The sequence below is a fragment of the Cydia amplana genome, chromosome Z (genome assembly GCF_948474715.1).
Source record: "Cydia amplana chromosome Z, ilCydAmpl1.1, whole genome shotgun sequence".
Taxonomy (NCBI): domain Eukaryota; kingdom Metazoa; phylum Arthropoda; class Insecta; order Lepidoptera; family Tortricidae; genus Cydia; species Cydia amplana.
In genome coordinates this window covers 16,396,637-16,413,307 of record NC_086096.1, presented here as the reverse complement: position 1 = coordinate 16,413,307, position 16,671 = coordinate 16,396,637, and the positions used below count along the sequence as shown (strand labels likewise).

Here is a 16,671-nt window from a genome sequence, read left to right as displayed (position 1 = left end):
GTAGCGTAAAGGTGACACGTGCGCGGACAACGCGCGAACGCGGCGCGGCGCGGCGCGGCGAGGATGAAACAAACCGTTGGTACGTAATAGGTATGTCCTACTCGTACGTGAGCGATTTAGACGCGAAACGGCGCGGCGGCCGCGCGGCGTTCGCGCGTTGTTCGCCTACGTAAGACGTAGCGTTAGTGTTACTAACACCAATACTGTTATAAAAAAAACTTGTTATCTGATACAAAATACCTTCACTCGTTAGACAAAAACTTTTACTTCTTGTTGTTCAATAATTCCTGTGTGTTGTCAGTGACTAGAATTCAGGAATAATCAATTATGACAATATATTTTTATACAAAGATGTACAACGAGTATATAAGTACATCACCTGCAATAATAATTATGTTACTCGTCGAAGGCCGCAATAATATGTGACACGCTCTTATGGCTCTACAAATAAGATCGTGTCAGATATTTTTGAGGCCTTCGTTGTGTGACATATTATTGAAGGTGACTGTACATTAGCATGTTGTAGTTCCGAGAGCTGAAGATACATTTTGCTAACTTGGGCCGAACTAGGACGCGACTGCGAGAACGCAATTTTGTCGATTATGTGGGGTGAGACCTAGTTTGAGAGCTTTTGCAGGTAGGTTCTTAAATTACTAATTATTTCAGAGAGGAAAGTGGGGACTTCCAGAGAGGAAAAAGGGGACTACGTTTGTTTGGAGAAACAGCCGTCCCCCTTCCTCTTTAGGTCGTTCGCCTCGCAGTATGGAGCCATACTCGCCAGAAAATTATGTTTTAACGTCGAATTATTTGTTTATTAAAGTAACTGAACTTAATAACTGATTGAACAAAACAGAATAACATTATTAGTGACATTATGTTCTTAAAGAAAAATTGTTGGCCACAGTCTGAATTGCACTCGCGCCCATTATTTAAAATGTTTTTATATAAATCCGACTCAAGCTTGATACGTTCTTGAATAATATTGGTTTTCGTACAGGCAATACAAATTGAACCGTCTTTCAATAAATATTAAGATCTTAAAAATACTTAACCAATATTTTTTCAATACCAAAAATTTATTCATGTCAAACAAGGATCAACTTACAAATATTAACAATATACAAATATTACAAATATTATTTTTTTCAATTAATTTAATTTTGTAGACCCAGGAAACCCAGGTGGGTTTCCTTACAACTAATTGTAAGTTATATTTAAGGTAAGTAGAAAACGACTTTCTAACAAATTTGTAATAAGTTATAAAAAAATTGACGGTTTTATTTTAATTAAAAATACGAACCGGTTTTTACTTTTGTTCTGTCTGTAAATGGCTAAAATTGTTTAAAATGGTATTTAAAACGATACGATACCAAACAGCCTATCCTTTTTGCCGGATACAAACGTACTCGACTGTTTCCTCCGTGGGTTTTGAAGCTAGAGCAATGATTTTTTCAACACAGGTTAATATTGTCAATATCTGTGTCGGAACGTTTTGCTTTTTTAGATATTTTTGTTTTTAAGGGGCTAGAGCCCTTCAAAAATGGCCAAATTGGTCTAATTGATTATGCCGCAATGAGAGGCGTGGTATTCAAAACTGATATCAATTAGCCAGAAAAGCAAAACGGTCCGACACAGATAATTTCATAATCATTTAGATTTCCAAATTTGGTTACGATTGGTTAAGTTTTGGAGGAGGAAACAGTCGAGTACGAAACCTCGATTTTTGAGATTTTTACGCAGGATTTTTCGCCTTGTCCTTATCGCACTTGTTTTAGGAGCCGCTTCCGTTAGCGAGACGGGTATATTTACCTAAAATATTTAAATCTCAGCTCCTGTTTCGTCATTGAGGCACTGCATGTATTGTGTTATCAGTTTACAAAAAAAGAAACGATAAAAATGCGACCGTGCTACCAAGGCTGGTATCTAGTACATATCGTATCGTTCTCTTCGCTAGAACGGATCTTGTTTTCCGAATACCGCGGTGTATAGGATAACGCGGACGGAATTGCACACAGTCCTGGGGGCCGATTTTTGAATTTCCATCGCTCGATTTCGTCACTCGAAAATGGGTAGAAAACGTGGAATTAGAAAAAGTCTAATTTTTGAAAAACTAGTGATAGAAATCGGGAATCGAGAATTTAAATGTCTAGTAGTGGAGATATTATTGCACGAAATACACGAAATTGAGCGGTCGAAATTCAAAAATCGGCCCCCTGTTCCTAGTACATAAGAAACACAAATGCACAACAAAGTGTCAACGATTGTTTTGTAGAATAAGTTGTAGTAACTACCCCGAGATATTACATTAACATAGCAGGAGATGCCGACTTGCTAGACGCATTGTTTATATTCCTGAGAAGCCAGGACAGTCCTATTTACTCGTGAAGACACGCAGACACCTCGGGTAATGAGATGTCCTGCTACCTAAACACGCAATAATCACTCAATGTTATTTACCTATGAGTATTTGGTGATTCAAATAGCAAGATAAACAGCAAATCAAAGCATGTCAGTGAGAAGTGTCTCACCTTACTCGTATTTCGTACCTACTTTTCGTATTTCTATTTTAAATCGCACTATTGTACGTATCAGACACTACCACTAAAAAATGATTACTTTTAAATAGTGTCATTGTTAATTACAGTCTCGTGACTGAAATGAAGGAGTGATGGTAAATAATGAAGTTATCAAAGTACTTAGTTTGATATTTTTGAAGTAATGACAAAATAATGAACTTACATAATATATTGAGAATGAGTGGAGCCATAGAAAATTAAGTAAGCTTAGGAAAATTAGAGTTCTAACTCCATACATAGATATTCACAAGTGTGAGGGGAAGTTTTGAAAGAATAATATGTTACTTAAATCTATATATACATATATGTAAATAGTTGCGATATCCATTTTATGTGTTTCACTGAATGTAAAGTATTAACTCATGAAGTGAACAAGCTGTGAGCAATTTTCGTTTTAAATGAACTAAAAATAAAATGTTATTGAAACATTTGAAACATTGTAATGTGTGGCCCCATCCGAACTAAGTAATTAAATTACGTATCCATGACAGCGCGCCGTGGTGGGCTCTCGTCGCCGCCCGCACACTCGCCGCCGATTTCATGGGGGTTATCTATTCACGAAACATTTACTACTCGATTTTAACCTATCCAAAATATATAATTTGACACTTGGATTCGTATCAACATCGTGTAATTTGATGCATGACTTCTTTTTTGATGTTGCAAAGTTGTCATTATTTGCATGTTATTAGCCTTATTCTGTTACCTAATTCACAACGCTTAGGTGCTAAAATCGCATAGCTTAAGCTGAACCAGTATGATAGTGAACTCCGATTACAAACAGTTGCTATAATAAACGATCAACATATTAAATGATACTAGTGTCACTAGTTGAGTCACATCGTAATCGAGAGTCATTGTTTTAGCACAATCTGAATTAAGGATGACTCACGCTAGACCGGGCCAGGACCGGACCGGAGCTTCCGGAGCTTCGTTTTCTATGGAAAGTACCACGTGATCACCGATCAGCCGTCATAGAAAATGACATGTCGAACGCATCTGCCCGGGCCCGGCCCGGTCCCGGTACTTTATAATTAATTCCGTCATATCATTAGATTAGATTGTATTTATCCGATTTATTATCGTGGCCGTAATAACCCAAAAATTATTTAATATCTTACTAAAATGTGCACTCAAAAATGTTCAGATGCTATGAATATTTCACTAACGGCGAACTTTTTGGTATTCGGCCGACATGTAAAGATAAAGATACAATTAATTGTATCGTGTAACATAATATAATACATTATTAGGTAGGTGTTATAAATAATGAAGATGTCCGATCGATATTGCTAAAATTGTATTTTTATCATAGGCAAGGATTTTTTGACTTTAACTCCATACACTACGGTGGAGTAACAAAGCTAAAATCTTAGCAAATATAGTAATTTCTAGTGTTCATGTAAAAGTCACTGAAATACACTCGGCGCAAATGGTGCACATGGCACGTCGGCGGCGCCACTGTTAGCGGCATCTCTACTAAAATGTGCTGTAAGTGTGCTGAGATAGTCCCCGGGGTTGTTATATATCCCAATGTGGCGGTTTTCAGCGTAAAATAATATTTGTATTTACGATTGGGTTATGTTCAGTGATCGTTAATTTTCCAGCAATTTTGGTGCAGCATAGTAAAAATAAAGGATTTTCTTACTCTCTACTGTTATTAACCCTAATTATCTATTTCCACCTACAGATAGGGCATACAGATGTTTTTAACCAACAATGCTGCACCAAAATTGCTGGAAAATTAACGATCACTGGTTATGTTACATATTGCCTAGGCTTTCTTGTAGCCAGTGTGTTTCTGATATCACACTAATCCTTTAAAAGATCTATTTTATATATTTCTGTAAATATAAACTGCATAAGTACATTAGGTAATGGTTTCAGAAAGATATTGTCAATTAAAAATAATGTTATGATACAAATGTCGCTACTACATCAATGAACTCTGATTATTTTATAGGTACTAATCATAATAATCGACTGAGGAATGATAAAATATGCACGCACCAATATCCATAATAACTTCATACATTACAATCACTAATAATATGAACAATTTGGCGTAGGGATGTGACGACCCCATCGCCCGCTGGCTTTGCCAGTGCAATCAGTCAACGTAGGGCAGCTTGTGGCGAGCTGTTGGGGAGTAGCGACCCACATACACGAGTGCTGTCACTCGATAGGTGCATGGGTTGGGAGATCCTCTGGCTTGCCTTAGCCGACTGTCCAGACTGGAGTCGCAAGAACTGCATTCTCGTGGGTAGATGTGAAAACAGAAGTGGCGAGTTGGCTATATTGAAAGTCCAGTGACACTGACACCTCTCTACCTCTACCCTCAGCTCTCACATTGATGTTGCCCTTCAGTCATCTTAGATGTTGCTTTTTGTGGGGGCCCATCTTGTGGGGGCGAGTCACCGTCTGCTGGAAATAAAATAACATACTATTTTATTAGGCAGGCGTCCGGTTTATATCCCATAGCCCAGTATTTAGTCCATCGCTTACAGTTACACCAATAATGAGGAGGCAAACTGATATTTGTACTTATTTGTACTGTGCTATAAAATTTAAAATAAATAAATGGAAAAAGAAGTACCTAGTACATACATTATAAATACCATTAACTCTCAATAGACCTTACACCCTGGTGGGTGCTGCCTCTGAATCTGAGTGCATCCCAAGACACGGGCAAGGGCAGTATCCGATCGGTATCGGATCTACGTGTCGGCTTCGGCTCCGCGCTCTCCTCCCAAATGTCTGGAACACGATTATTCCGTGATGGGTAAAAAACCAATTAACCGTCATTTATGTGCAATGAGAATGGAAACGTATTGTATGTTATTTCCATAAAGCTCGTTAATCTCGACTAGGTACAATGTTAGGAGAATTTGGACTTAGCATACGAAAAAAAAAAATTGTTAAAACGCAAAGACAAGACTTATATCGCAAACAAAACAAACCTAACCTAACCTAACCCTAGGATAACCTGACGAAAATCCTGAAAAGTTAACGGTTTCAGTTTTATGACTAATGATAATATGACCAATAATACATTATGACTTAAAACTTTATGGGAAATAAAGGGACCCCATCGCAAATATTTGCAACTTACGTCCATAGCAGGCATTCAACGTTCTGTTCTTACTTTCATTCCTTCTTACTCCTACTTCCCCTACCTACTCCTTGCCCTATCTTGCTTTGAATAAATTAATAACTTACCTACAGCACATATTATGTGAAAATATTTTACTGGTTAATAGGACGTTGGCAGGTTCTAACGACGAATGCATTTTAAATTCTCTTCGATCGTTAACTCTATTTATAAAATTTTAAAAGTAGGTAGTCTGACGTGCACGAACTGATCTGTCTAAAAAATGCTCAGTGTAACTTGACTTGTGTAATTTTGTCTCAGTACGTAAGGTAAACGTACTGGTGCTCGACGTGGTCCTAGTACATATCATCTTGAAGCTTAAGTCATTGTCGATAGAGGTGACAGCAGGGTGTCATCTATTGGGCACTAGCATGTCGAGCACTCGTACGTTTACCTTACATTACGTTCAGTTTTGATTGTACATTTCTCGGTGATGGATGAAACAGGCAACAACAAAACAATGAAAATTATACTTATACCTCACGCGTCGAACTTCGAATTTTGGTTCCTATGACAGTTAATTTTTATACTTATGGAGTAGCTGGCACATAATTTTTTTTTTGCGAGTTTATCAGTTTATCACACTAACATTAAAATCATAAAAATACGGTGTAAAGTAAACCCACCCAAAAGAGACTTGAAGGAACTGTCATAGGAATCATCATTCGAATTTAAATTCGAACGCATTAGGTAAGGTAAACGTACTAGTGCTCGACATGCTAATGCCCAATAGATGACACCCTGCTGTCACCTCTATTGACAATGACTTAAGTTTCAAGATGACATGTACTGGGACCGCGTCGAACACCAGTACGTTTACCTTATAGGGGTTCCATAAGCTTTAGAATCACCGAACTGTGATAATAATGAAATACGAATAAGTATGTATACCGCATAATAATTAACCACTCTATATTATGAACATGTAGAGCGCTGGTGGCCTAGCGGTTAGAGCGTGCGACTTGCAATCCGGAGGTCGCGGGTTCGAACCCCGGCTCGTACCAATGAGTTTTTCGGGACTTATGTACGAAATATCATTTGATATTTAGCAGTCGCTTTTCGATGAAGGAAAACATCGTGAGGAAACCGGACTAAACCCAATACGGGCCTAGTTTACCCTCTGGGTTGGAAGGTCAGATGGCAGTCGCTTTCGTAAAACTAGTGCCCACGCCAATTACTGGGATTAGTTGCCAAGCGGACCCCAGGCTCCCATGAGCCGTGGCAAAATGCCGGGACAACGCGAGGAAGATGATGATATTATGAATATGTAGGGCACGAGCAACACGGGCCAGAGAAATAGGTACGTCCATCTTTTCATACTGTTACATACTCCGAGAAAAATAAGCCATGCTCCTTCCTTATCATCTGATCGAAGAATGATTGCGTTAAAAGTTAAAATCAAAGCTAGACCTTTATCAAGCTCTGTGTCGAGAATAATTATTCACGTTGGTTCTAATTTTAATTCGAAGAGAGGTATCGTGGCGTTCACTAATTGAGCAGACAATTAGACGAGCCCCACCTTCATTAAAGTAGGTGAAATACCATCTCGCCGATAACTTTCAGGGTTCGTGTAACGCATTTAAGTGTTTACCTTTCTTTACCTTGTGTTGGCCTAGACAACAAAGGCATTATCATGCACTATCATAATCTTATTTTTAGTAAAAGCGACCATATTCCTTTATTTAAAACAAAACTTTTTTAGGCTATTATTTACGACACAAAATGTTTATAAAAACAATCGCTTAAATTATGTAGTACAACATAGTAGTTAATCAGTTTGAAAAGTATTTTTTGTATGTTTTCATCTCCATATTTATGTAAGTACAATAGTTTTATTTACTTTGCGACTATGGCATGAATATTGCCTACATGTCATGTACCTACAGAAAAAAAATACTTTAGAAGCTACGTAAGTAATTGTTATTCGTTTTAGTAACACACATGCATACGATCTGCAGAGTCGGCGGTGTCAGTTACATTTAAGCGTTCTTTTCCCTAGTTTTTCCTCTTTGTATTCAATGCCTTAAGAGACTGTTTTGAACGGGAGTCCGGAAGGGAGGCTGCACACGCTCGGCTTCATTTTAGGGTCTCTTAGGCAAACAACACACAAGGTGTCTTTTTCATTTTATTACTTCTTTAGCTAATTACAGTCTAAAGTCTATGAATATTTGCGTGTTGGTGTAAAAATCATGGCGACATTGGCGATATAAAAAAAAGGAATTTGAATATCGTGACCATGGCGTGGTAGTGCAAACATAGTAAAAACTCCAAACTTATTTAACCTTTTGGACGCCAATGACCGATATATCCGCACCGTAGGTTCAACGCCAAAGACCGATTAATCGGTCACAAACCACAGAGCAACATCCACCTACGTGCATATATATATAAAGTTCAACTTCAGTTTTGACACTTCAATGATGTAGCGTCTGAGTGACAGCTTTTGTGTTTGACACGGCGTGGAAAAGGTTAATCATGGTTTGATTTAAAAACGTGAGCTCTGGTAGCGAACCTTTGGCTTATGAGATTCAACCGTACGTACTTATCCGTCATGGCAGCGTGACGACTTGTGCACAAAATAGAAAACGGAAAAATTCGTGCTACCGTTGTCACTATCCGATACTAACTTTTATTTTTATGTTAGATACTGCAATCAATGCAGTTAGATGTATTAAAATTACGGGCTTAATATAAGTCACTTTAGAAACATCTTAACTTTTCTATTAGCTAAAACAGAATAATAAATAGATTCCTTGTGTTGCGCGTATTAACGTCTTATGAGCCGCCTCGTAGTATCATCATATACACAATAATACGTAACAGGGGGCCGATTTTTGAATTTAGACCACTCGATTTCGTGTATTACGTTCAGTAATATCTCCACTACTAGGCATAATATTATAAATTCTACTAATAGAATTGAAAACGAGTGGTCAATGCCACTCGATTCAAAAATTTTATCATTCGTATTTCAAAAATTAGTGTTTCACTGTTTTCCACCGATTTGCGAGTGTCGAAATCGAGCGATCGAAATTCAAAAATCGGCCCCCTGTGGCCGGAACGGTTACCAAGTATAGCTGGTCAACCAAATCTTGTCAGTAAAAAAAGACGCGAAATTCAAATTTTCTATGGGACGAAATCCCTTCGCGCCTACATTTTTCAAATTTGCCGCCTTTTTCTACTGTCAAGATCTGGTTGACCAAGTATACTTATTTTTATTTACTTTAAGATCTACGCATGACTTAATTGTAGGTGCAGTCGCCGATGAATTCAATTTAGCGTTATTTCGCGATGTTGGATTTGAATTCACAGAATGATTTTCAGCGGCAACGTGCACATTATCCCTGGCCCGAAATAATAAAATAGTTAATATTTCTTAGACACCTATCATATTCATACATGTTTTCATAAAATTACCCATTTAGTAATCAGTAAACTAGGTAGGTTCTTATATTCTTATGTTTTATGTTCTTATATCTCAGATACTAAAATGGCAGTACAATTAGCCTATAATACAGGGTGACACCCAAGACGTAATACAAAATAACACGAGTTCGCTACAATGACAGGCTAACCAAAGTTTGTTATGACAAGCAATTTCAATAATGTGTCAAACTGCATTTTATTCATAAATTATCGGTCGAGATAATCAAAAAAAGTGAGTGTTTAATACGAAAGTGGTTACAAACTTTTTTTCCATTTTAAGTAGGTAGGGTAACCATACTGAGCCTAAAAATTAGAGATAAATTTAAACCAATGATGTTAATGATAATGATTACTTTAACAACACGAGACCTAGCAGGGGCTTATAACAGTTATAACACCAGGAAAATGATTCCGAAAAACATATTTTGTATTACGTCTTATGTGTCACCCTGTATAATATAATATAGGCATATAGTTACAGTCAGATTGGGCAGATATAGTAGATTGGCCAACTCAATTGTCATTTTAGTATGTAGGTACAAACAAAGCATGCGAAGTCAGTTTATCTTCAAAGCCTGCTGGCTTCACAAAAATTCTAAAGTCTGTTTATTAATAATGAAACCTAAAATGCAACTAGACAGTATACAATATACTAATGTGTTTATATTAACAGGTATAGGTATCTTATTGTATCTACTTATTTTCTGTAATTTATGTATACTAAGTTCTTGACCTGAATTATTTTAAACAGTGTATGGCTCCTATCCTTCATCGCCTGTGCACATGATATCCATTAACAAGACGAATGTTTATTTTTTTAGACAGCCATATGGCCTACTTCCAGCAAAAAATATTCGCACGTAGTTTTATATTGTTAGTATCTACCTACTAGTAGTAGGTAGTAGTGGTAGTAGTAGTAGTAGTAGTAGTAGTGATAGGCAAAGCTTTGCATTGTACCTACAACAATTAAATTCTTTACTGATGTTCAAATGAATAGACATGTAAAATGTATGAATTGTAATTCAAGTAAATACTTATTCGTTGTAATGTTTTGTTTTCCTCAAGATATAATAAAAGAAAGAACGTGTTGACGTGTTCAGAAAACACACACACACAATTTTTTTGCCCAATTTAGGTGTGTAGTTGTATAGGTAGTAGATTATAATTGAACTTGGCTTGACACGACTTGACTTGATTAGATTACAACAGATACTTTTGAACGCAAACTATACATCGCTACTACAGATATATCGCTATTTGGAAAAGTATTTCAGGATGGCAAATTCTTTTGGTGTGTTGTTTCATCCGCGACCATTGATGCTAACTTTACCTACATCGCAAATTTTCATAAAGTGCAAGAGTAGGGAGCTGTCACGGAGGCAGCTTGTCTGCGAGACGGGAAATCCAATTGAATAAAGTCATGTTGCATTTGTTTACGTTTGCTTCATTCTCCAGTGAGCGTTGCGTTGCACACATCGTAGCTTGTATTTAATTTTTGTTCTTCCTCACGCATCCGTACTTCATTGAAAATTGAATCAGTACTTACATAAACGCTTTTCGTCCACGTGTCCAAGGGACACCGCTGGTCTAAACCTTCTTAGGCAGCTATCAAAAAGAAAAAGGACATAATTTTGATACTAAATATGTTGGAGTTCGATGCTGATTTCTAACCGTTTTTTCTTTTCGAAAACAGTGTCCAATGTGGTGTACATTCCAGATCCATCCCGGATGTAGATACATCCAGGTTAAAAATGTACCGCTACCGATTAAAATTGCACAGTATTCGAGGTCAAGAACTATTGAAATATGTGCGGTTTACTAAAAACTTGCTCCGGTTTGATTAGTAGTATTCAGGCCCCGTGTATTCAGGTTCTTATCTCACTCTCACTGAGAGTACCTAAGCACGAGCGAGATGGCTGTGCGTGCACGGGCTTGCGGATATCATGTTTTCAAATTTAATTTCGTAAGTTTTAACAAAAAAAAGTATTCGATGTGTTCAATCAAAGATAAAATTGCGCTTTTATTTAAACACAGTTTACCTAGAAATAATTTTAGCTTTTATGCAAAATTAACACAAATTTTTAAGTTGCGTTTTAAACCTATGTTCGAGTATTTTTTCTATCGAGCAAAAGTCAGGTTTCGAATCAATGAAGTTACTAGAGGAAGACCTAAAGATTGTTAGTTAAATTCTTGTCAACTGTATTGTGATCTAAAATAGCGCTACGCTTTCTGAAAAAGTCTGGTGATGTTCCTACAATCATACTGCACCTTAAATTTACAATTGGGGGGGGGGGGGGCAATTTCTGTTTGTAGAAATGTTACTGTTAACAGCTGACAGATCATATCCATAACCGCATCATGAAAAAGTTATAAAATTCGAATCGTTTCTAGGTGAACTTAGTGTCCGATTGGTTCAAAAGACTTCCGTTATTATTCCGTTAGTATTCTAGACATCATTTCCGATGATTTAAGCCTTGTATACCTAGTAGTTTTTGTATGTGCTTCTGTAGATGCTTTATTAAATTGTTGTAAAATGGTTTGAAGGCGAGTTACACCAATAAGGTTATTCCATTTTTAATGTCAATTCGAGTACCTGGAATGTGTTTTGGGAATTACCAAAATAAAGCATATTTCTGAAAGTACCTAATATTTGAGTAAGAAGGCAGTTGGAACGTTTGACACCATTAAGTTGCGAGTCGCGTCGTATACACTCGTCGGCGGATCATGTCGGACTAGCTAAAATTGCAAAGAAATCCCGCTCGCTGCCGGCCGCCCGCTCCGCCTAATTGTGGCTTGGGTGGCGATTTATTTGTGAATCATGTGCTGAAGTGTTATATGTGTAAACATTGCCATATGAATACCAAGAGGTATCCGAGAGAGCAATTTTGGTAATGTTCTCGATATAGATTAATGAACTTGTATCTTAAGCAGGCACGTTTAGACAAAATTAAATAGATCAATATATATAGTCGGAGCCAATGTTAAAAATATATTATAACACATCCTCAATCCTATAATGACAAGAATATGTTGCTTTAAATTTGGCCACGGAAGCTTCGGTCCGGACACGGCCCGGTCTAACGTTATGTTTTACGGTTTTTATGAAGTTTAACAATGAATTTTTAGTAGGAGATGGCTTAGTCTTGGATTCAATTTTGTTTAAGTATACTTTTTTACTTGCTGATCGTAATACGAACACATAATAGTAGGTACCTACGAATTGTATAAAGTAATAAAATACCTACAGCGCTAGGAGTGTAAAAAGTTATTTTCGTGTAAGTATCTGCGCCAAAAGGGGCTGCCAAAACGTTTTAAGGGCGGGGCATGTTCGGCGGCTTTGCCCAATCACTAAACTCTTATTAAGGTCATCATTCTGTATATTAGTGAGTATATAGCACGATCTTAATGCCCCGTTGGCCCATATTGTCATGATCTTATTTACTCTTTAGTATAACTTAATAAAATTAATCTGTGTCATAATTAGTCTATTTTAATAACTTTCAGATAACCTCCGAGGACCTGTACTGGGAGGGTGAGGAAGATGCGTCGAACGAGTTCCTTGAGGTTAAAGAACATGAAAGCGGTCTCGCCGGTCATCTGTCAAGAATAAAACGGCAGTTTGATTTGTTCAACTTTTTCTGTAAGTAAATATTGAACTTCTATAAAGTAGTAATATAAGAAACATTTAAATATACAAGTGAGAGTGCATTGGGGTAACTTCAGAGACGGGATAACTTTGAAAATCTCTAGTATCTACTATAAACCAGGTTTTCCCCGTAAGGTGAGTTCGACTAAGATCGGACACCGGGTAAGATCGTATGATTCAAATTTCTGCCTGTTGCGGGGCTTTTTTTTTAATGCTGGCAAGGTGATGCAATTCATGCAATGCGCTGTTTTGTCCCGGGACAAAACAGCGCATTGCAAGCCCCGCAACAGGCAGAAATTTGAATCATACGATCTTACCCGGTGTCCGATCTTAGTCGAACTCACCTTACTTTGGCAACACGCAACGCTTGCTAAGGCAGTCGTGGAATGTACCTATAGGGCCCAATACTGTCATATATAATATTATACTACTGTTTGCCCAATACATTCCACGACTCTTCTCTTTCCGACTTATAGTTTATTACAACCTTTTTGCAATTTTCAAAATTATTTCCCTTTGTCAAGCCATTGACGATTTTGACGTGTTGACAGGAGCTGTCATCCCATAATTTAGTAGTTAGTTCTTAAGTTATGTCACAAAGGTTTTTACTGATAAAAAGTTATAGGTACATGTTCCTTATTATTATTCACAGACATGGTTTAAAAGCTGTTTTATTGGTTAATTACGTACGACATAATTTAACGTAATTGACTTTCTCAGTTTTGCCTAATTTTATGTGATATTCTAAAAAAGGCATGATGAATAAAACCCAAAAACAGGCACCGTGCTCAAGGGGTTTTGTTCCCTATTTATTTATTTTTCCTTTTTTTACATAAAACAAAAGTCTTTCATCTTTATTAAGATATACAGCGTGTATTTTTAATATTACCTCAATTTTAACCATACGTAGGCGTTAGTGCTTAGAACCGATATTGCAAGAAAAAAACGCGTTAACTAATTTTTTTTTTCCCATACTAAATAATTCAGCACGCAATGTATCGCTACTTTGCCTTACTGGCGTGACGTCACAACTGATAACAGAACTTTTAACTGCTGTCAATAATAACCGACATTGAGTTTGGTATAAGTTTGTAAACGTACCCTACGATCTGGAAATCGCTGCCTGTGAAGCTATGGCTCGCCGCCCACTTCGTCCAGTTTCGCCATAAATTAAAATCATTTCGGCTAGTTCCTGGGAACTAATATTGATGGTCTTGGAATTGTATTCGGAAGTTATCGACACCGATTTACAAGACAATCTACGTCAAAACAAATTATTTTCTTTTTTAGCATCATATCTTACCAGCCAGTAAACAGTAATGCGTAGTCTGTCGAGTTTGCTGAAATTAGTTATCTTTAGGTTGGTAGTTTGTATTAATACTTTACTTTAATTTTGAATGAAGTGAATACTCCTTGAACAAACTTTTTATTCAAGTAGGTAGCTATTTCTGTGGTAGGTATCGGGTTGAAGTGTGGCATTGACGTTGACTTGTCAACCGATTGTTTGTTGATTATTATATATATTATAGTAGAATCATAGCAATTTCACAAGAATTAAAAAAAAATATTGTAGTATGAGATGAAACATTATGTGATTTGTTCGTTGCAAGCAGGGCCGGATTAAGCACGTCGGGGCCCCTAGGCAGTGCAATGCTCGGGGCCCCCGGACAGTTAATTCTGCAGACATAAGTTCAGTTGTAAGCAAGTTGCAAGTAAGTTTGCGGTTTTAATTTCAACCTTCACGTGTCGGTTGAGCCGATCCGAACATCCCGAATGTTTTTTTCGCTCTTGCGTGGACATAAAGGTTTTTTATATTAGTTTTTGCCGATTCCTCCTTGCGTCCAGTGTGGGGAGAGCTCTTTTTTCTCAATAAGTAGTTAAATATTTTGCGAGGCTGAACAGCGATTGTCCGACCATATGAGCCATATGATTAAAATTAACCTAATAATAAAGATTTTACATGTGTTTAAATGATTATTCATTAACCAGTCAAACTAGCATGTAAGTACAGGGTAAATCGGAAAAGCAATAAAAATCGCGAGCGCAGCGAGCGCGAAATTTTTTGTGAAAAAATTGTGAAAGCGTGTTAAAAAGGCCTAAAAATCCGAAGTTACCCAGTGAGGTTTCATGCGAGGTCAAAGCCGTGCTTCAGGATAAGCTCAGCTAGATCACAGACGACAACCAATGTCCATTGTATTAATAAGCGAGACCGCAGGCCGAGCTTGGCGCAGCGAGGCCAAAGGCTAAGCTGAAGAAGAGATTTGGTAGGCGAACCAAAAATTGAGGTAAAAAGTGAGGCTGAAGGTCGAGCTCAGTAATCTCCACATACTTAACAAGCCCGAAGCGTACCTACTTAACCAGCGAGGTGAGATTTCATGCGAGGCAAAAGGCTAAGCTTCTGAAATCAATGAATCAAAGCAGCGCTCTGATACGAACTAATCATCAAATGTTACTCAACAATAATATATGTGTCATACAAGAGTTACTCGGAGGGCCGAAGTTTCATTAGGGAGGTTTTAGGCCCTCGGGAGCCTGAGATTCGAGCTCGATTTACAGACTTTAAAAGCTATAAAATAACATAATTTACATAATCATTTGATGATTGTGTGTCTGAGAAACTGATATTGGACATTAGGTATAAGTAGGTAACATAAAAAATTATTTATGAATTTTGGCCATATGCCAAACTTGGCAAACACATTTTTTTTTGGCGCGCGCGGGGCCGTCGGGGCCCCCTAGCCGAGGCGGGGCCCATAGGCAGTTGCCTACTCTGCCTTAGGGTTAATCCGGCCCTGGTTGCAAGACAACGTTGTAATAAAATGGTAAGTATTGTCATGATTGTTTTCTAATAAGAATTATTTGCCTTTAATTTGGCTAGTTAATATTATTAACATAAAAAAATGTTTAAACGCAATAAGGATTCGGTGTTGGCTGCCAAGCAGTCTCATGTAGGAAATACGTAACGATAATAACTAAACAATACTAGACCCTTTTTTCCATGTGTCAAATAAGTGTACGCAATACATTGCTGCTCGATAAATTTTCAAAAATTCATTACGCTTTAGTGGTTAAGACTAACTTAAAATTACCTTGCAATATCGGCTCATAGTACCAAAACCTACGTTTGGTTACGGCTTGAGGTAATATTAAAAATACACGCTGTATAATTCATGTGTATCTATTGGACTTTTACCAAACGTAATCTAGATACTCGTTGTATGACAGTCAAAAATAAGCGTGTTGCTCCCACCTATGCACCGTGTTGGCTTTGTGGGCCTGAATTTGTCCTTTAACATGTCTACACAGTGAACCCTTGTATACCCAGTGTACCTAGGAATTAAGCTTGGGCAACGAACATTTGACACAGCGTAGTAGGTATATTATATATACAGGCCTTGCGCTTGATTACCCTTCGCGGTGTTATTTTTATTTACAACTAGCGACCCGCCCTGGCTTCGCACGGGTATTTCAGCGAACTAACACAAAACTTTGCAAATGATACACGAAAACCTTCCTCAAGAATCACTCCATTAATAGGTGAAAACCGCATGAAAATCCGTACAGTACTTTTTGAGTTTATCGCGAACATACAGAGAGTCAGTCGCGGCAGGGGACTTTGTTTTATAATATGTATTGATAAGTTAACATCGTTGCAGAAGCGCAGCTTCCTTGTCAAGTACTAGCATTAATTACTGTCTTTTGTTACTCGTATTAATTGATTTAAGTAGGTAATACCTGGGACACCGAGCTTTGCTGGGAAAACATACAAAAACTCAAAAATCCGCGTTTTCCCAGAGGTAAAACCTAGCTAGATCGACTTTTCGCCCTCGAAAACCCCCGTATAGCAAATTTCATCGAAATCGTTAGAGCCG

The 16,671-nt window shown here is 37.5% G+C and overlaps 1 protein-coding gene across 1 annotated transcript in view; it reads left to right on the top strand.

Annotated features, from left to right (window-relative positions):
• The window catches only part of LOC134660791 (basement membrane-specific heparan sulfate proteoglycan core protein), a 211,424-nt gene that overhangs the window by 54,055 nt on the left and 140,698 nt on the right, over positions 1 to 16,671 (top strand). Inside the window, exon 2 of the mRNA XM_063516579.1 lies at positions 12,658 to 12,793. Within this exon, the coding sequence (XP_063372649.1) occupies positions 12,658 to 12,793 (136 nt within the window). The remainder of the gene's footprint in view (positions 1 to 12,657; positions 12,794 to 16,671) is intronic.